Below are 21,856 nucleotides of genomic sequence, written 5' to 3'. Positions count from 1 at the left end.
ATCTGCCTCTTTAAATGCGGCCAGTCCGGATGGAATTAAACTCTGCGACCTGCAGGTTACACTCCGATCACTGCAGCCCCTGCTTCACCCATCCAGCTATCTCACTTACAACCTGAGGTGTATTAGTACGGAAAGAATTGGGTATCTCATGAAATCATTTTCTTTGTGACTATCTCATCTTCTTGATGTAGAAACAGTCTCCTTACAGTTGTATATTTACAGTTTTTCCTACTCCATCAGTCTTCCTGGATTTCAGTGTCTGCTTCATTCCTGTTTCCACAGGCTCAGCAACCAAACTCGTTTGTTACTATGCCAACTGGGCTCAGTACCGGCCTGGGATGGCCAGTTTCACCCCTCAAGACATTGACGCCAACCTGTGCACTCACCTCATCTACAGCTTTGCGGGCATCAGCAGCAACCACAAACTAAACACCACTCAGTGGAATGATGAACAACTATATGAGGATTTTAACCGGCTGAAGACCAGGTAAGGGGCGAATGACATGTAAGCAGGCAGTACTTTCTCAAAGAACACATGTATATGGCTAGGACTTCTGCACAGGTGTTGCAAACAAGTACAGATGTAAACAATGTGGCATGTCACATGAGGTTTGGGTCCCATGCTGTTCAAGAGTGTCCTAGATCCATGTTTGACTGATTGTGTATCAGGGCATGAAACAAACAAGTTAATTACCACCTGGTGAAGCGCGCTCCCCAATGGCCCTGCGCGAGTCCTCTCTATGCCTGGGCTGCCTTTGGGGATTCCTACTGTCTTTCAGAACTAACCTCCAGCTTGAAACCTCCATAGCTCCCAGCCTGCTCTTCGCCCTCTACAGCCTCCTCTGCGGGTTGCTTGCTCCCAGCCTGCTCTTGGCCCTCTACAGCCTCCTCTGTGGGTCACTTGCTCCAGCCTGCTCTCGGCCCTCTCCAGCCTCCTCTGTGGGTTGCTTGCTCCCGGCCTGCTCTCGGCCCTCTCCAGCCTCCTATGTGGGTTGCTTGCTCCAGCCTGCTCTTGGCCCTCTGCAGCCTCCTCTGTGGGTTGCCTGCTCCCAGCCTGCTCTTGGCCCTCTGCAGCCTCCTCTGTGGGTCGCTTGCTCCCAGCCTGCTCTAGGCCCTCTACAGCCTCCTCTGTGGGTCACTTGCTCCAGCCTGCTCTAGGCCCTCTACGGCCTCCTCTGTGGGTTGCTTGCTCCCAGCCTGCTCTTGGCCCTCCACAGCCTCCTCTGTGGGTTGCTTGCTCCAGCCTGCTCTTGGCCCTCTACAGCCTCCTCTGTGGGTTGCTTGCTCCCAGCCTGCTCTTAGCCCTCTGCAGCCTCCTCTGTGGGTTGCTTGCTACCAGCCTGCTCTCGGCCCTCTGCAGCCTCCTCTGTGGGTTGCTTGCTCCAGCCTGCTCTCGGCCCTCCGCAGCCTCCTCTGTGGGTGGCTTGCTCCCAGCCCGCTCTCGGCCCTCCGCAGCCTCCTCTGTGGGTTGCTGGCTCCCAGCCTGCTCTCTGCCCTCCGCCCTCCGCAGCCTCCTCTGTGGGTTGCTTGCTCCAGCCTGCTCTCGGCCCTCCTCAGCCTTTCTCTGTGGGTTGCTTGCTCCCAGCCCGCTCTGGGCCCTCCACAGCTTCCTCTGTGGGTTGCTTGCTCCCAGCCCGCTCTGGGCCCTCCGCAGCCTCCTCTGTGGGTTGCTTGCTCCCACCCCGCTCTGGGCCCTCCGCAGCCTCCTCTGTGGGTTGCTTTCTCCCAGCCCGCTCTGGGCCCTCCACAGCCTCCTCTGTGGGTGGCTTGCTCCCAGCCCGCTCTGGGCCCTCCACAGCCTCCTCTGTGGGTGGCTTGCTCCCAGCCCGCTCTGGGCCCTCCACAGCCTCCTCTGTGGGTTGCTTGCTCTCAGCCCGCTCTGGGCCCTCCACAGCCTCCTCTGTGGGTGGCTTGCTCCCAGCCCGCTCTGGGCCCTCCACAGCCTCCTCTGTGGGTGGCTTGCTCCCAGCCCGCTCTGGGCCCTCCACAGCCTCCTCTGTGGGTGGCTTGCTCCCAGTCCGCTCTGGGCCCTCCACAGCCTCCTCTGTGGGTGGCTTGCTCCCAGCCTGCTCTGGGCCCTCCACAGCCTCTTCTGTGGATGGCTTGCTCCCAGCCCACTCTGGGCCCTCCACAGCCTCCTCTGCGTGTGGCTTGCTCCCAGCCTGCTCTCGGCCCTCCACAGCCTCCTCTGCAGGTGGCTTGCTCCCAGCCCCCTCTCGGCCCTCCGCAGCCTCCTCTGCGGGTGGCTTGCTCCCAGCCCGCTCTCGGCCCTCCACAGCCTCCTCTGTGGGTGGCTTGCTCCCAGCCCGCTCTGGGCCGTCCACAACCTCCTCTGTGGGTGGCTTGCTCCAGCCTGCTCTAGGCCCTCTACAGCCTCCTCTGTGGGTCGCTTGCTCCCAGCCTGCTCTTGGTCCTCTACAGCCTCCTCTTTGGGTTGCTTGCTCCAGTCAATCAATCAATCACAGAATTTGTTAAGCGCACTACATACCCGTGAGGGTCTCAAGGCGCTGAGGGGGGGGGGGGGCGCTACTGCTCGAAGAGCCAGGTCTTGAGGTGTCTTCTGAAGGTGAGCAAGTCCTGGGTCTTCCAGGTCTTGGCGGCGAGGTAGGAGAATGTTGGATGCTGGGGACAGCCGCGAGGGCGAGGTTTGCTGAGTGGAGCTGGCATGTGGGGGTGTAGAAGTTGAGTCTATCGTTCAGGTAGGCTGGTCCGGCGTTGTGGAGTGCATTGTGTGCGTGGGTGAGGAGTTTGAAGGTGATCCTCTTTTCGACGGGGAGCCAGTGCAGGTCATTCAGGTGGGGGGTGATGTGGCTGCGGCGGGGTACGTCGAGGATCAGTCGTGCTGAGGCGTTTTGGATGCGCTGAAGTTGACGCAGGTGCTTGGCTGGGATTCCTGTATAGAGTGCGTTGCCGTAGTCCAGCCTGCTGCTGACGAGGGCCTCTGTAACAGTTCTCCTTGTTTCGGGAGGGATCCACTTGTAGATCCTGCGTAGCATGCGGAGGGTGTTGTAGCAGGAGGAGGAGACGGCGTTGATCTGCTTCGACATGGAGAGGGAGGAGTCGAGGACGAATCCGAGGTTGCGTGCGTGGTCGGTGGGGGTGGGTGCAGTTCCCAGCGTTGTCGGCCACCCTGAGTCGTCCCAGGCCGAGGGGGTGGATCCGAGGATGAGGACCTCCGTCTTGTCCGAATTCAGTTTCAGACGGCTGCTCTGCATCCAGTCGGAGACGGCCTTCATTCCCTCGTGGAGATTCATTTTGGCGGTGTACGGGTCCTTGGTGAGGGAAAGGATGAGCTGGGTGTCGTCGCCGTAGGAGATGATGTTAAGGTTGTGCAGACGGGCCACTTGTGCGAGGAGGGTCATGTAGATGTTGAACAGCGTCGGGCTGATTGATGATCCCTGGGGAACGCCGCAGATGATGTCGGTGGCTTCGGATAGGAAGGGTCGGAGTCTGACTCTCTGGGTTCTGCCGGAGAGGAAGGATGTGGTCCAGCTGAGGGCTTTCCCGTGAATCCCGGCTTCTTGAAGGCATGTTTTTAGGGTGCAATGGCAGTCCGTGTCGAAGGCGGCCGAAAGGTCCAGGAGGATGAGGGCTGAAGTTTCGCCGTTATCGAGTTGGCGTCTGATGTCATCTGTGGCGGCGATGAGGGCTGTTTCAGTGCTGTGGTTTTGTCTGAACCTGGACTGGGACGGGTCCAGGATGTTGTTGTCTTCGAGGTGGCGAGATAGTTGTGCATTGATGATTTTCTCGATGACCTTCGTCGGGAAGGGGAGCAGGGAGATGGGTCGGAAGTTCTTGAGGTCGTTGGGGTCCGCCTTGGGCTTCTTGAGGAGTGCGTTGATTTCGGCGTGCTTCCAGCTGTCCGGGAATGTGGCTGTCTCAAAGGAGGCGTTGATGACCTTCCGTAGTTGGGGTGCGATGGTTGCGTCGGCTTTGTTGAACACGTGGTGAGGGCATGGGTCTGACAGTGATCCCGAGTGGATGGAGTTCATGATCTTGCGTGTTTCTTCGTCATTGACGTTGGTCCAGGAGGTCAGGTGGTTGGTCCAGGTGGTGTTCGCGGGGGTGGAGTCTGGCGCAATCGGGTCGATCGGGGTGTTGAAGCTGTTGTGGATGTCTGCAATCTTCTGGTGGAAGAAGGTTGCCAGAGCGTTGCACAATTCTTGTGAAGGCGGGACGTCGTTGGGGTTGGAGAGTTCCTTCACGATGCTGAAGAGCTCTTTGCTGTCGTGTGCGTTGTTGTCCAGTCGGTTTTTGAAGGAGGATCTTTTGGCCGTTCTGATGAGGTGATGGTGTCTACGAGTGGCGTCCTTGTGGGCTGCGTGACTGTCTGGTGTGCGTTCGCGGAGCCATTTTTTCTCCAGTTTCCGGCAGGTGCGTTTTGTGGTCTGTAGCTCGTCGGTGAACCAGGTGGCTTTCTTGCTGGCGTGGTTGATGGGGGGTTTCCTGAGTGGAGCGAGGGTGTTGGCGCAGTCTTCGCTCCACTGTCTGAGGTTGCGGGCTGCTGTGTTTGGGTTGGTGGAGGCCTCAGGTGGGTTCTGGGCGAGGGTGGAGGTCAGTTGGTCTTCGGTGACTTTGCTCCAGCAGCGACGGGGAAGTTGTTGGGTGCGGTGGTGTGTGGTTGGTTTCTTGAAGGTGAAGTGGATGCAGCGGTGGTCGGTGGTGTGGTCGAAGTTGACATGGGTGCCTGTGGAGAAGATGGGGTCCAGCGTGTGGCCGGGTGCAGAGACAAGCTGTCTGAGGCCGAGGTTTGCGAGGTTGTCAATCAGGGTGGCGGAGTTGGCGTCGTTGTTGTTATCGAGGTGGAAGTTTAGGTCCCCGAGGAGGATGTAGTCCATGGAGGCGAGTGCGTGGGTGCTGGTGAGGTCGGCGATGGAGTCGCTGAACACCGCCCTGGGTCCCAGGGGTCTGTAGATGAGCATCCCTCTGAGGGTGGTGTTGGGGTTGGTGTGGATTTGGAAGTGCAGGTGTTCGGCAGTCTTGATGGTGTCGTCTGCGTGGGTGGAGATCTTGAGGGTGGATTTGTGGACGATGGCTATTCCTCCTCCGATACCGTTGGCGCTGTCTCTGCGGGTGATCTTGTAGCCGTCTGGGATGGCTATGGCGATGTCAGGCGCCAAGGAGTCGTTCCACCAGGTGTCGGTCAGGAAGGCCACGTCAGGGGCGGAAGTGTCGAGCAGGTCCCAGAGCTCGACGGCGTGTCTGCGTGCGGAGCGGGTGTTGTTGAGGAGTATGCAGCGGAGGTGGTTGGGTCTAGTCGTTTCGGTGCGGTCTGGAAGCAGCTGTGTTTACGGCCGGTGTTGAGTGCGTGGAGGGCGGTGGCGTCGTAGCGGAGTCTGGCGTAGTTGCGTTCACGGTGTCCAGGGGTTCTGGAGCAGGGCGTGGGACTGGCGCAGACGGGTGCAGACGGGCTTGCCTCTGGCGCGCCTCCGAGGGGGGAGCGGGGCGAATCAGGACACGGGGGCGGGGCCGCAGGAGAGGCAGCGGCGGGAAACACAGGTCGGCGGGAGAGGGTAACAGAAGAGAAATGGGGCACAGAGGGCAGCAAACAGGCTAAACCAGGCAAAAGGGGACACAGGGGGCAGCAGAGGGGGTACAGACAGTAACGGTGACAGAAAAGGATTACAAAACGAAAACCAAGTACAAACGAAAACAGAATCAGTAAAAAACAGTAAGGGGCAGATGAGAACACTTACAAGCCCACCACTGGGCTCGAACACGCGGCAGTAGGGAGGTTGGGAACACGGCGCTAGCAGGGTGAGTTAGCACGGTGGGGGAGCGACCTGACCTGAAACCAGGGTCTTGGGTCGCTCCAGCCTGCTCTTGGCCCTCTGCAGCCTCCTCTCTCATTGAAGGGCTGTTCCTGGCCTCTCCTAAGGTCTTTATAGTTTTCTTTTATTACCCCTTGGGTCACTGTGCCCTCAGTGTGTCTTTGCTGTCCTGTCACCGGCTTCTTCTTGTGCTAGCTTGGATACTGATTGTCAGGCCATTCCTGTGCCACCTGAGGACTGGCGCCATTTCCTGCATCACTGGGGCATTCCATCCTTTATTTCATGCTTCTCAGTCGGTCTCGTGCATTCATATCTGCTCCGCACTGCACACTGTCCTTCTGCCACCACGACATGCCTTAAAGGCTAATGAGCTTTCGGCCAAACACTATATTGAAGCTTTAATTCTAAGACTATAAGCAATGAGTTATCGTCCCGTCATTGTTCAATGTCCTTTGCTTGTCAGGTCCACCTGTCCCTCTGTCTGTCCTATGATTAGTCACTGTCCAGATGCCAGCAGCGTGGTGCCAGCTCTAATCCTTCTTCCTTGCGTTACAGAAACCCCGGACTGATGACGCTCCTCTCTGTTGGCGGATGGATCCTGGGCACAAAACCGTGAGTTGAATCCCAGGGTGGCATGAGGTCAAGAAGTGAAGTCCAGGAAGGCCCAGTGCTCCAGGGCTTGTTTGCAATGCCAGGGCGTGCCAGGCTTGGCTTCTACTCTGTTATGGAGCCCAGTTACTCCTTGATGAGGGAGGCTCTCCAGCAAGCCAGGCTCCTGCTCCCTGCGGCTCCACAGATCTGCTGAGTTTCCTTTTCACTATAGGACCACTATACAACTTTCACACTAAGAACTACCTTATTAAAGATTTCTCCATTAACTCTCATTGCACCCTAAAGACATTATATCAATCAACAAACTACAGACTAACGAAATTAAATAATAAATATCAACATTCCTTTTCTGACTTTTGAAAGTGGTGAGGCGTGACTGGAATAGATGGTTGTGGGGGTCCCTCACTGAACAACATTTGAAACAGAGAACAAAATGGTACATTTTACTGCAAATCTGTATAATTGCACATTTGCTTTGAGGCATCTGATTGTGCTGGTGACGTCTTCTGTTTTTTTCATGCTGCTGTCTTGTGCTGCATTATTTAAATGTGATTTTTATTTTGTTGTATTGTAGTTTTAGCGCTCTGTTCTGTTGTGACTGTTCTTGTGATGTGCAATGTCATGTTTTAATTGTGGTGTTATGTTGCTTTGTGTATGTTACTGTGTTATATTTAGTGGTTTACTTTGGATAGGTCAACAAACGCTGCTATATTTGCAGCCGAAAGCAGCACATTCCTTTAAAGTTCGAGTCATAAACAACTATTTCCCACTTTCGAAGGTCGTAAAATAGTGCTGCTGCAGCCCGCCAACCACTTAAGGCACGAGTCGGCCCTAAAGTGGCAAAATGGATTTGCCTTATTTGCCACATAATCAGTCATTTGATGCAAAATGTGCAGATTTTAACAAAAAAATTATTTGTAGCTCAAAAGTTACAAAAAACACAGCAACATGTGTTGCTGCACAGTGGGGAATTTGTCTGGTTAACTTTTTGCTGTATTTGAGTGTGACATTGATACTAAAGTGGTGAAACCTGTAACGTTGCCCCTTTCTTCCTGTACAATGCCCCACCACAGATGACTAAGACAGCTGGCAAGGTTTGAGGGGTTTATTCATGTACTACACACTCCAGCAGGAGCGCCGGCACGGAGCTCCTTATCCTATTCGAATCGGCGCGCTAATGCGCCCCTAAGATGGCCGCCGCCGGAAGTCCGGTGACGTCACGCCTAGCGTGCCATCGACTAGACCGCAACACCACATCTCCCCCTTTTACAACACAATAGGCAATGTCCCTCTCCACAATAGAACAGTCTTACTTGTGGTCCAGGTTGAACTCCTCGAACCTTCGTGGGAGCAGTATTCTTCTTCCGCAGCGTGTCCTCCTGCTTCCTGCGCCTGCGGTCGGGGTATTGCCCCCCCCACTCGGATCCGCTTCCCCACACGCTTCTTGGGGCTCAGCCCCACCTAACTCAGTCCCTCGGTCACCAAGCCCCGGAGTCTCGACTTCTCCTCCTCTTGGACTCCAGGATCCCTTGGGAACGCTTCCTGCTTCCCCCTCTGGTCTCCTACTCTCGCCTTTCCCCGCCGGTGTGGCCCCAGCTCCTGCCTCGCCATCCAGCTCCAAGTTCTGTTCAGTCTCATTGATTCTGGTGCATCTTGCCATCCGATCTTGTGCCCAAATCTTCCCGTCACTTAGTAAGGCTGATGTGGAGTAGGGCTCTACCACTTGGAAGGGGGGCGTGAACTTGCTGTCCCCTTTCCTTCCCTGTGTAGGCAGTTTCACCCTCACCCACTCTCCTCTCTCCAAGGCGGCTTCCTTGGTGTTGTGCCTTGCGGCGTAGTAGTTCGTGTATACGGCTTGTGCTTTCTCCAAGTTTCTGCGCACCACTGCCGGTGACCAATGACTCTGCACCGTGAGCCTCTTCCAAGCTACATTGTCTCGGGTGAACGGTTCTCTTCCTCTCAGAATGCGGAATGGGCTGTAGCCTGTGGACGAGGGAGTTATCCGGTACGCCCATAGCATACGCTTGAGTTCTTTCTCCCAGCTTGCTCCCTGGCCGATTGCCGCTTGCACTGACCCCATTATCACCCTGTTGAATCTCTCCACTGCTCCGTTCCCAGCAGGGTGGTAGACCGGCGTGCGCCTGACAGTTATCCCGTTCCTATCCATGAAGGCCTCCCACTTCGTGGATGTGAACTGTGGGCCGTTGTCACTGAGGATTCCCTTGGGGATCCCTTCTCTGATGAACACCTCCGTGAGGAATCCCAGGATGGTATCTGTCTCTGCGTTGTCATCCACATGGACTTCTGGCCACTTCGAGTACCTGTCCACGACCACGGTGAGGTACTTCTGGTTGCCACTGGCGTCTTGTATGGGACCTAGAACATCTATGGAGATCTCTTCCCACGGATTTTCCGGGAAGTCGAAGCGTCCCAGCGGTGGGCGCAGCACTTTTTGCGTCTTGTCTGCATTGTTGCATTGCTCACACGTTCTGACGTGTCTTTCCACCGCGAGGTCCAACCCTGGCCACCAATAGTCCTCCTTCACTCTTCCCTTCGTTTTCACGATGCCCAAATGTCCTTCGTGAGCAAGAGCTACCACTCTGGGCCTCAGCGCTGTCGGGGGTACTACCTTGTTGCCCCGGAACAGAAAACACGGGTTGTCCCCCAGCGACAATTCTTCCCTGACTTCCCAGTACTGTTTTAGTTCTTCTCCCAGCAACCTCTTCTCCGGCCACCCCTGCGTCACGTACGTTTTGACCGCCTTCACCTTCTCATCGGACCCATACTCTTCTTCCCACTCCTGCTTGCTGATTGCTCTTTCGTGATCGCTCATGAACGCCACTGCGTACTCGGCCCAAGTCTCTGTGTCTTGCGCCTCTGCCGGTTCCTTTGCCGCCGCCCTGCTCAGGTAGTCCGCCACGCGGTTCTTGGTGCCTGGGATGTACTCTACGTCGTACACGTAGTCGAGGAGTCGCAGTGTCATCTTCGCAATTCTTGGGGTAGCGTGCTCGTGGCCGTTGGACGTGAGCACTTTAATCAGGGGTTTGTGGTCCGTTCGTAAGAGGAACCGTCCTCCCCACAGGAACTGCCGGAATCTTTCCACTGCCCACACGACCGCCAGCATTTCCTTTTCAATCACGCTGAATTTGCGTTCATTGTCAGCCAGCGTGCGGGACGCGAAGCTGATTGTCGCTGTCACTCCTCGCGCCGACTGTTGCGTGAGCACTGCTCCAAGGCCTCGGTCGCTAGCGTCTGTAGTCAGGGTCGTGGGAGCCGTCGGGTCAAACCCTTGGATGGGTATGGCGCCACAGATTTCTCTCTTCACTTCCTCGAACTCTCTCTCTTGTTCCTCCTTCCATGAGAACGCCGTTTTCTCCTTCAGGATCGACCTCAGGTGGTGCGTCTTTGATGCAAAGTGGGAGACGAACTTGCTGTAGAACTCAGCCATCCCTAAGAATGTCCGTACCTCCTCCTTGCTAGTGGGCGTGGGTGCATCTCTGATGGCAGCTACGTTGGATGCCTTGGGTTTTATGCCTTCCTGACTGATTTCGTGCCCCAGGTATGTGACTTTCCCCAGTCCGAACTTGCACTTGTCCCACTGGGCCGTGAGCCCGTTTTGTTCCAGCACTGTCAAGACATTCGCTAGCCTCCGGTCATGTTCTTCCGTGGAGGCGCCCATCACCAAGATATCGTCCTGGAAGAACTGAATACCTTCCATCTTGTGGAACAGACGGTACATCAATTTTTGGAAGACCGCCGCTGCCGAGGCGAGCCCGAACGGCATCCGTAGGAACTTGTAGCACCCGAAAGGTGTAATGAATGATGTGAGGTGGTTGCACGATTTGTGGAGTGCGATCTGGTGATACGCAGATGTTAAATCCACAGTGGAGAACCACTTGGCGCCCTTGGTCTTAGCTAACATCTCATTGATGCGGGGAAGGGGGAACTTGTCCACTACAATGTTCTTGTTGAGTTCCCTGAGGTCCACACATAGTCTCACCTTCCCGTTCGGCTTCTGCGCCACGACTAAGGGGGCCAACCATTCCGCATTATCGATGGCTTCGATGATCCCGTTGTCCTCCAACCTCTGCAGTTCCTCTTGTACTGCCTCCCTGGTGCGGAACGGGATGTTTCGCACTTTGTGGGACACTGGTCGGGCTCCTTCTTTGAGATTTATTTTGTGCGTGAACTTTGTTAGCCTCCCTATGTCGTCTCTGAAGACTTCGGGGAACTCTTCCTTCCACTGCCTTGCTCCCACTTTGGGGTCGTCCTCCATCATGAGTACTTGTATGCGGCCTCCTGGGTTCAGCTTTATTTTCAGCTTCCCTTGATCTTTCCATCCCAACACTGATGGTCCCTTTTCTGCCACGTACAGTTTTCCTTCGCACGTCCTGCCCTGGAACTCGAACGTGAGAGGGCAATACCCTACCATGGGTATGGGTTCCCCTGTGAACGTCACCGGGTGGATGTCCGTGGGGCGCAGTCGGTGTGTTGTGACAGGTGCAAAGTCATCCTCCCATATCTTCCTCTTTATGATCGTGTAGGGGGACCCTGAATCTGCGACCATGGTGACTCCTACACCCCCTATGGTCATGGCGCACCTCGGTTTCTTGTCGACCGCGCCGTCGATCCCCAAGACCTGGTCATCTATCATCAGGATCTCTTCTTCGTCCTCCTGCCCTTCTTGCTCTTCCTCCTTGGTCATCTCCTGCGCCACGTACTTCACCTGCTGCCTTGACGTCTTCCTTCGGCATACTCTCTCATAGTGCCCCATCAGCCCGCAGTACGTGCATTTGGCCCGGAACGCTGGGCACCCTTTGTCGTTGGCGGCGTGCCTTTCGCTGCCGCATCTGTAGCACCCGTTGGTGCTCCCTTGTCCCTGCGTCTGCTGATTCGCGCCCCGGGTCATGGGCTTCCTGTGTTGTCGCGTGCTGTGCTGCTCCGTCGGTGTCTGTCTCTCGTGGCCTTTTCGGTCTTCTATCCTGCACACAGTTTGTTCAGGGTAGCGGTCCTTCTTCGCTGTCTCTGCACATCTCTTGGACATTTCTGCCTTCTTCACCATGGCTATCACCGTATTGAGGGGTTCGTCACCGTTGGCCCACAGCTTATCTTGAATGGACGCATTCGCTGCGTGCATTACTATTTGGTCCCTAATCAACTCTTCCTGGAAGGCTCCGAACTTGCACGTTAGGGCCAGCTTCTGTAACGCCGCTACGTACTGGTCAATCGTCTCTCCTTTCTGTTGCGCTCTGTGGTAGAAGTTGTACCTGTCGACGGCTACACACACTGTCGGGCGGTAATGAGCATCCATGTCGTCGATCGCGTGTTGAAACACATCGTCATCCGCCGCGGGCCGGACCACCTTCACCAGATCGACGTAAACCCTCTGACCTGCAGGGCCCAAATGGTGTAGCAGCATCCTCTTCCTGCGCGAGCTCGAGAACTCAGCGCCACTTTCCTCTTCCAAGGCGAACAGGAAATTCAAGAAGTACGGCTTCCAATCCTCCCATGGCATATCTGGAACCCCAGCTTTCGTGAGGAAGGGTATCGGGTTCGGCAGTCCCGTCGAAGTGGCACTCATCCTCCTCCTTGCCTCCGTTCGCCGCGGTCGTGGACTCGAGCTTCTCGACCCCTGGGTGCTGTCGGGGCTCCCTGCGTCCGGGTCGTCGTCGCGGTCAGTGGTGCCGCCGCTCGCGGTACGTCCTGTGACCCCCGCCACGATGCGTGCAACCACCTCTCCACGTGGACTCTACCTGGGGCGGTACCTGTGGGGTTGTCGCGGTCCGGAATCAGCTCAGGGGGGCCCGTCAGGAATGTAGCGCTCCCGCCTTTCCTCTCCGCGACACTGCCGCGCTCCTGCTGGTCAGGGGTGGTGCCTGTGGGCGTCGATGGCTGGCAGACCACAAGACACTCACCCTGGAGGCAGCGCTGGGCCGTTTCACCTCCTCGTCGCCATTGTAACGTTGCCCCTTTCTTCCTGTACAATGCCCCACCACAGATGACTAAGACAGCTGGCAAGGTTTGAGGGGTTTATTCATGTACTACACACTCCAGCAGGAGCGCCGGCACGGAGCTCCTTATCCTATTCGAATCGGCGCGCTAATGCGCCCCTAAGATGGCCGCCGCCGGAAGTCCGGTGACGTCACGCCTAGCGTGCCGTCGACTAGACCGCAACACCACAAAACCCTTGCCCACAGAGCACCAAAGTGTAAAAATGACATAATAATGAAGTAAGACTTTCACTAAATTATGTGCAAAATATGATTTTTCAGTCCACATAATTTAGACAACACTACCACATAATTTGGGTCTACATTGCCGCACAATTCCAGTTACCCTGCAACTGCCCAATAAAATAACCTAACTCAATTGCCGCGCAATAATTTTCAATCACAGCGTGCCAACCGCTGTAAATGACGTCAATATTAGTTCCCCTGCTAGGAAAAAATGGAAAGCTCCTTCGCTCCCTCCCCAACCAGCCCGTGTGTGAGGTTTGCAGCTACAAAGATCTGTATTAGCATATATTAAAGTGTTCTGCTCAAAGTGTGCCCTAGCACCTTGTTTCAGCGGCAGCTTGAACGATTAACTGCTCGGACACATCACACGATTGTGCTGCGGGTTGCCTTTTTTCAGGCAAAATCGCTGTGGCCGTCATCTACGAGGACAATCTCAAAAATATAAATGCGCACCTGCAGGGATGAAAGCAGTGGGGGAGGATGAAGGGAGTGAGGGCTGGGTAGGCAACGAAAAAAAATAAAGACTCATCTCCGGACAAAATATTTTGCCCAAACAATGGGGCAGATTTATGAGCCCCTTGCGCCACTTTTGCGTCACTTTTAACATGGGAAAAGTGACGCAAAAGTGGCGCAAGGGGCTCATAAATCTGCCCCAATGTGCGCAGCAATGAAACAGGAACACAATGTGCACAGCAGAGTGGCGGGCGTTCCTGCCCGGAAACAAACAGCCAATCAGAGAGAGAGAGACTGTGAGGTCACTCTCAGCGCGCGGCCCAAGTATCTCCTGTGATTCTGCCCTCTGTTGCCTTAAAAAATCTGACCTTCGGTGACGCAGCCGGCGCTCCTGTGATGCGCACCCACACCTCTGGGTGGTGTTTAACTACAAACTCTCCTGCGTGAACACCACATGACTGCTCAACTGCACGCAAATAAAATAGCCCCAAAAAGTTACGTGTATTAATTACAGCTTAAAGTGACAATAGGCACCTACCAGCCTGGACTCTTTTGAGCCTACGCTGTGACATGGCTCAGCTTCAGCTGCAGAACGCTTTCAAAAGTGAAAGCACTCTACACATGAGGAAAGGGATGAGGAGAGCAGCGAGCTGCACCCCTCCTACAGCCCGGCCCCTCTCGTGATGACTCGTAATTCTTGCCACCCACTGCCTCCTACTCCCTCTCAGCCTGCCCCGCCCCCTGCCATTGAAATAAATCTAGTTCTGCCAACTCCTCCCAGGGCCATTTTGTAAACGCCCAATAAGCAGCCTTACCCACGGCATTCTAACTCGCCACACCCCCTGCCATGATGTCATTGCTGTAGCTTGTGTCTGCAGGTCGAAAGATGACCTCGCCCTGGCAGGCACATGCGCAGCGGGACGTCTGCAGTTTATTACAGCGGTCTCATTAAAAGTATAGAGAAGCCAGCAAGCAGAAATGTATTTCCGGCTGCTTAGTTTTTACATTCATTTCTTGCCTCTCCCCTCAGGATGTGAGGGCAATGCCCCCTTTGCCCACTACCATCAGCCGCCCCTGCCTGCTCTTACATTAGGGTTTTGGTAATGCTGGATTTAAAAGAATTTGCCTCCACGCAAAATACCTAAAGCCGCTTACAATTCATGGGATTGAGGTTTCACAATCTCTCATGTTGTAGGTACAAAATGATGTGGTTCTTTCCACTCCCAACACATTTCTTAAACATTATTTACCAATTGTTATTTTTTCTACTCCCGGTAATAGTTCTTGCATACAGCAGACTGAATTCTGGATTATAGTGATTTATTAGTGCCAGCGACATATGTTTAGGAGTGCACTGTGCAACTCAGGACAGTTCTCATCACTTCAGTCTGGATGGGTTCTATATTTTTATTGATGACCTAATTCCACACATCACACCAATATGTAAAAGCACTCGCAGTACCTCAACATATTACCAGGAGTTCAAGTCCAGTGAGAAGTAGGTAGTGTGTCTGATCTTTACACTCCCCACGTGTAAAGGCAGTGCATCTTTGTTCTTCTTGCTTAATGTGTGGTAAGGTATCGTCCCAATACCACTTTTTTTAAGTTTGAAAGAAGAATTTTATTGAGACAAACAGAGGTATCCATACTGTAAGCAATAACAATAAATACATATCAAGGTAATCCATTGACATAGAACAAAAAGAAAGCGGTAAGTTCATGCCATTACATTACAATAGACTTATACTGCTAAAAATAAAAAGACAAACTCATGAGTAAAAGATAGGCTAGTGATGCAAAGAAAATAACTCAAAACAGTATTAAAATTTGGAAATAAATCTGGGAACGCATAAGGGGTTCATGGGGGTTTCAGGACCTCTGGTTGGGACGGCTTTAGTTGAGAGGATTTTTTGGCACACAAGTCAAGGTAAAGTGTAACAGGGGACCACAGGTCCAGACGCTTCGTTGCCAACTGCATTGGATATACAAAGGAGGTGTCCAGTCTGTGATTATGGCAGACTACATACCACCACGCCTTGTAAGAAATTTTGGTAGAGTCCTTCCAATTAACCGTGATCTGCTGAAACGCAGCCGCTAACAGCAAATCAACAATTTTAGTGTTACCTGGGACGTTCTCCCAGCATGGTGAGAGTCTCCCCAAGAAAATGTCCCAATACCACTTGATCAGTGTCAGCGGTACTGCTGCTGTCGTTGCTGCTTGCATCATATCTAAGGATGCATTTTCTTGAGATGGAAATAATTCCAATGCATTCATTCACCACTCAGCAGATTCTGAGCCGTGATTCAGGGTGGCATTGGTGCCTTGCGTATCAACTCCTGTATCATCATCATTGTTAGACCTGGCACCGTTGGCATGGATCTCCCTTCCATTTTTTGCTATTGCCTCCTGTGTTTTTGCTGTGGCTTGGACTCTGTTTTACTGGACTAGATGCCTTGGGCACTTTGCCACTGCTGTTCAGTGCCAAAGTGCAAGTGCTCCCTTTGTAAATTACTGTTATGCATTGGTGTTTCCATGATTGGCTATTTGATTTACTTGTCAGACCCTAGTATAGTGCACTGTGTGTGCCCAGGGCCTGTAAATCAAATGCTGCTAGTGGGCTGCAGCACTGATTGTGCCACCCACAGATGCAGCCTGTAAAATGTTACTCTGGCCTGCCATTGCAGAGCCTGTCAGCAGTCTGGGACTGCCATGTCGACTTGGCAAGTATAATATATTATAAACATAACTGGCCCAAGGAACAAGGTAAAAAAATGAAGTTTAGTATGCCTGAACTCAGAATGTTAAAGTGCATCTTTTAGGGAGGGTGACGTTTTCATTCTGTGTTTGAAAATAGAACTTTTAGAAAGTAGGTATTTTCTTGCCTAACCATCCAGTGTGCCTCTGCTAGGTTTGTGTATTGCATATCTAGCTTTTGGATGAGAGGGGATGGGGAGGGGCTGTGGGTCCAGAAGTCTGCTGAGTCAGGGCTTGGCTGAATGGACCTGGGTTGCATTTAGAGTAGGGGGAGGAGATTTCCTTTTCCCCTGAATGGGCCTAGTCTGCCTTCAACAATGCTGTCTCCACCTCCTGCCAGGAAGCAGCACCAGTGAGGACAGGACTGGTTTTGGCCAGGTAGAGACACTCTCTTGCTTCAGAGAACAAAGGATTTTGGTAGATAAAAAGTGGGTCCCAGACCCATGACCTTTAGATCACTTCTGGGAAATCAAGAAGAACATTTGCCAAGGAGAAGAGCTGAGGAGGAATACTGTCCCTGTGCTGTTTGCTGTCTGGGGTCGGCCTGCAGTGACTGCTTGCTGCCAAGGAAAGGAGAAAAGGACCTCGCTGTTTGCTTTGTCATCTTGAGGAAGATCTTCAAGGGCTTGAAACTGAGATTGCCTCCTGTTCTGAAGTCTCAGGGATACAAAGACTTAATCCCTTCTGTCTCTCTGCATCTGGAACTGCTGTTTCAGCTGCTACAGAAGGAAATTGCAACACCAGCGCCGGCGAGCAATGCCGTAACCTGCACTGAAGCTGTGGGCACCGCTCGTGAAAAGCACGACGCACCGCCCCGACTTGCAACATAGGCCCGACACCTGCTGACACCGTGCCGCATCGACTCCGAAGCCATCATCAAGGCCACTGCCTGCACCGGACCCGAAGACACCGCAGCCCCAGCTTCAGTGATGCCAGTGCTTCACCAACGCGGAGTCGATCCTCGACGAGGGTGACTCCCGAATCCATCGACATCGTACCGTCGTAAAGAACCGCCGCCTCGCCGCCATTCGTGATGTCACCTCCCCGACACAGTAAGGAACTGACATCTTACCTCCCCTGCGCTGCAGTAAGGATCAGAGGCATCACCTCCCCTGGGGTTGTAAGGAACCGACGCCGCAGGCGCCAATGAAGCATCAACTCCCCGATGCCATGCACCGTCTTTGCTTTCATCAATTCCAAGGTACTTTGTGGGTCTGCTTGACTACAGGCCCGATGCTGCGCATCTCGCGGTCGGTGCCGTTCTTTGGGATTCATCTTCAATCAAGAATGACCAATATTGGCAAGAAAATATTTTCGGCCCTAAGCAGATTTGTCTTCATATCTGCGACACTCTCAAACTCTTTGTGAGAAGGTGGCCTGATATATGCTGTCCACTAGTTCTAGTGGGCACCTTGTATCAGTCCAAACAACCCCTTATGGTGATAGGTTAAAGACAACCTTTATTGAAAGCTATCCTAGTGGTAGCTATGGAAAGCAGCCTTCAGACTAAGTCTTGAAGGAATGTAAAGCAGCTTGTTTTACCAGTCTATAATCTCTTGAATGATCAAGTGAAATGACAACCACACCAGGTATGTATTCAAAATATATGTATTTAAGATAAAACACACCCCTCTAGTCTCTTTATGAGACTGGACTTCGAAGTACTTAGTTTACAAGTGAGCAAGCATCAGTAATAGCACAAATACACGTTTGGGCCCTAGGGGCGTACCAAACCATATACCAAAAAGTGGTATAAGAACCACGACTGGAATAGACACTAGGCCTATAGCCTCTGGAATCGCTGGGACCCCAATGAACCACCCAAGGTAGTGATACAGGGGACCCACGGGGACTGTATGCAGTGTGTAAACACAACCGCGGGTTCCCTTTATCTTCTATGGGCAATGTCGCGGTTGGAAATTTAAAGATTAGGGACACTTCTAATCGAGTCTGGACCTAAACCTTTTGGACTTAGGTAGTTCTAGGGCTAGCACCCACGAGAGCACCGGAGTACTCAAGTTACCTCACCCAGGGACGCAGGGTGCATAGGTGTCTTTTGGTGTCGGGTCGCCTCGTCGATTTCAATGGAAGCCTGCAAAGAACTGCTGCTGCCGTGAAGAGGAGAAGTGTCCGTGGAGATCCAAGACGGGATCTAGGATGGAAGGAACCTGAAAGCAGAGGGGACAGAGTCTGGGTCACTTGCCAGTGACCTAGGGCAGGATGGACCACTGCCCACAGATGTTGGGTGCTTCAGGTGAGTTGATGGGTGTCTTGACTCTTCAGCCACGAGGTCCAGGAGGCGTCGACGAAGTCCACGAGCCGCATTCAAGCTGTCCCATGAAGTCTGTCGAGTGCTGTGGTGTCGGCGACCAGAATGGACCCAACAAGCCTTGGCAACGGCAAGTCACTGGAATTTAGAGAACGGACTGCGGTGCAGACCAGCAAGGTCTTATGGACTCACCCAGCAAGGGTAAGTCAGGGCACATCTGGAGCAACCAGGAAAGCCCAATCAGAAAAGAAGTTGCCTTTGTGGGGACCTTCTAGCCAACGTACTAGTGATCGCGAAGGAGCCTCAAGCGGTCGCACTTGAAGCTGGCCCACGGTTCACTCGTGGAGTGTAGGCCAACAATCTTCGGTGCAGGAGGTGCTCAAGGCTGGGGCTACTCGGAGCCGAAAGCACAACTTCGAGGAGGACCAGGAAGATAGTGTTGCTGCAACTTGGCATGTCAGGCATAGAGGTTTGAAGCTAAATTGTAACAGCTACGTTCTTTTATTTTGTTGTGAACCCCTGAGGAAGGGCTTCTGTTGCATTGGGTAACATAATCACTAGCAATTGAGGATTGTTTACGTCTTTTGGCGTGCCTGAAAAAAGGCATGGATGTGCATATCCACGGCATGAGAAGCTTTTAAAAAAAACGTAAATGCAAAATATAGGGTGTGGGTGGCTGCACTGATGTAGGAGCCTATCCCACCCCTAAAGCCGCAACAGTCTTTCTGCACACCTGAGTATAGAAGACAAATGCCGGCACCAGGGTAGTAGTTTTGAAAGTGGATTTATTCACAACAAGCCCACGACGCTCCCAGGCATGCGGTCGGGAATCCACAGCAGGAGTAAATGCCGTGGAGCCAGACCGTCGCCTAGGAACCTCCGAGGGAATACAATAAAATACATTTGAGGGCGCGCAGGGAACTGCGCGTTCTCGACAACAAGAACACAGAAGTATGTATATACTACATCACCTTCCTCCCTTACAATGGCAAAGAAGGAAAGAACAGAAGTGCATATGACAACATAAGCGAAAACATGTCAATAAGCATCATGCAATACTGTAAGAAATAACAAAAGCGAGAAAAGTAAACAAAAAAAAATCACAAAATCTCTAAATTTAGAAGGCAGTTTTACATGACGGAACCTAGATGTGGGAAACAGAGTCCACTGAAACGCCCTCGCCAGTTGAAGCTGAAGCGTGAAGCTCAGACGAAGATGATTGCGCAAAAGTAGATGGCTCCACCCAAATGGCACAATCAGATTCAAAAATAGGTTTAGACCTGTTAATGATGATGGCGGCTTGCTGCGGAGTCAACTTGACCAATTGACATTTGTTCCACCACCTCTTCCTGTTAGTAGGACTGAAGCTTTGCCAGCTCTTTCCACCTGAACAGGAACAGAATAGATGGATTGACCTTTAGTGACTTTCATGGGACTTTATATGTGTACCCAATCACCCACGGTAAACGGTTGGAACGACACACTGTTCCTTTGATCAAAGTATCTTTTCATGTTGGTTTGCGCTTGAGAGACTTTGAAAAAGTTGTCCCTTTAGGCGGAGTAACAATGTTCAATCGTTCACCTAACCAAGAAGGAAACAAGCTAGTAAGGGCCTCTCTACCTCACTTTTTGCTCAAGAAACATGCCAACATCCATGTTACTAGCCAGCGCAGTTTGAACCCCTTCCTTCATAAATCTGATGCCTCTTTCGTCTAAGCCGTTGGACGAAGGTGCACACAAGGCAGTACGTAAGTGTGAAATATCATGCTGTACAAAAAATGTAGACATGCGATCAGAAATGAAATGTGAGCCATTGTCAGTAACTATTTGCTTAGGTGAACCTTCAAAGTAAAAACTTGCCTCAATTACTACGGCAAGTTTTTTACATTGAAGGTTTTGAGAGTGGATTTATTCACAACAAGTCCACAACGCTACCGGTCATCTGGTCAGGAATTCACGGCAGGAGTAACTGCCGTGGAGCCAGACCGTCGCCTAGGAACCCCCGAGGGAGCACAATAAAATACATTCAAGGGCGCACGGGAAACCACGCGTCCTCGACAACAAGAACACAGAAGTATGTATACACTACACTGGGGCACAGAGCATCCCCATCGTAGCAAGCGTGAGGAAATTTGGATTCTTTTGGGCATAGTTTTGAAATATGGACTGGAAGAGCGGGGATAACAGCAAATTTCCTCTTCCTTGCCATTCTGAAAGGCTGCACTATTCTGAATCAGCTCCAACTCTGCCTGCATTACCCAGGGATCCAAGGCGGGGTATCATGTGTGGATCCCACTACGATTTCGTACCCACAATACCCTGCAGACCTCAAGCTTTAGCAAAAGATAAGCATTTTCCTTACATTTCTGTGAGGGAAGGTTCCAGAATCTGCAGAGATCCCAAACGTTCCTACCACCCTTTGTTTTGAGAGTTCTTCCAATAAATTCAGTACCACATCTTGTGTGGATGGTCCTTTCACCTGAGACACAATAGGCCCCAAACACAATAGGGAGACAAAAAATGTTCCACATCAAAATCAACCCGCTTTGGCGATGTGGGTCGCTGGGGAATTTGGGCCGGGCCTCAACAGACACTCAGGGAACCCTACCAAACCCAGACATTTCAGAAAACTAGACTCCACGAGGAATCCAGGGTGGTGTGACTTGCATGAACATCACTACGGGTTCATACCCACAATAGCCTGGAGATCGCAAACTTTGTCTAAATACACACATATTCCTCACATTTCTGCGAGGGAAACATCAAGAAACTGCGCAGGTCCATGCAATGCCTATCACCCAGCGTTCCCACACTTCTCCTGATAAAAATGGTACCCCACTTGTGTGTATGGGCCTAGCACACATGACAAGAATGGATCCCTCTCTGGGGGAGAGGATGCGGCTTCATGGCTAGAGCTGTCAACCTCGATGCTGGGGAATCAGGTTCGAGTCTCGGCAGGTACACTCAACCACTGTGATTCTGGGCAAATCTCCCCATGCCTAACAAAAAATTGATGTGTCCATCCATAACCGAACTGGTGCTCATGTAAAGCACTCTGATACCTTCGGGTCAAGTTTGCGCTTTATAAAACTCCGGGGAAAAAAGAAGACTGGTTAGCGAACAATAATAGGGATTTATACCACTGGGTCCTAAGCTACAGACAACAACATTCAGGCTTTAGATAACAACTAACTCTGCAGGCCAACTACAGCTAAGCATCTACAAAAACACTGCGACACTAAATGAATAAAAAAAAAACGTGTTAAGTGAAAACAAACTTACAGAATATCATGTCTCACCCTAGTGAACTTCACAACCAACATATGTTTAAAACCGTAGTCGAATCCACAAAATGTTTCAATATTTCGGTAACATCTTCCTAAGAGGCCCAGAAAAGCCACTGATAGCCATGAGGGACGTTGCTTCTGTAAGGCTGTTTATTCGTTATAAGAGCTGCTTCACTCAGGCATCGATGCAATTTTCCAAAATGAATTATGGATTTAATTATTTCTGTCGGTGCCTCTGCTTACCAATTTGGATTTCAAATTCGTATGTCTAATTTAGGCTATGAAGATTTTCTGCTGTTTTGTTACCTAAGACAGATCCCAGTTTCTTTGGCCATGTTGCATTCCGGTGTAAATAAATACTTTTTCGTCATGTGCTTGATATGACCAAAAACATTTAAAAGTAACCAAACCATTGTTTTGAAGTGCCCAGCATTGCAAGAGAGCTACCAACCACCACTGAAGCTAATCTCAGC

General features: G+C 52.1%; 1 protein-coding gene across 2 annotated transcripts in view; it reads left to right on the top strand.

Moving 5' to 3' along the window:
- LOC146813618 (chitotriosidase-1-like) overlaps window positions 1–21,856 on the top strand; it is a 256,567-nt gene that overhangs the window by 150,543 nt on the left and 84,168 nt on the right. For both annotated transcript variants that reach the window (XM_085610097.1, XM_085610096.1), the window contains exons 3-4: window positions 283–487; window positions 6,327–6,383. In XM_085610097.1, the coding sequence (XP_085466223.1) occupies window positions 283–487; window positions 6,327–6,383 (262 nt within the window). The remainder of the gene's footprint in view (window positions 1–282; window positions 488–6,326; window positions 6,384–21,856) is intronic.

This window comes from Triturus cristatus, chromosome 6 (assembly GCF_964204655.1).
Source record: "Triturus cristatus chromosome 6, aTriCri1.1, whole genome shotgun sequence".
Taxonomy (NCBI): domain Eukaryota; kingdom Metazoa; phylum Chordata; class Amphibia; order Caudata; family Salamandridae; genus Triturus; species Triturus cristatus.
The sequence above is the reverse complement of the archived record's forward strand: the minus strand, read 5'-3'. Positions and strand labels throughout refer to the sequence as shown.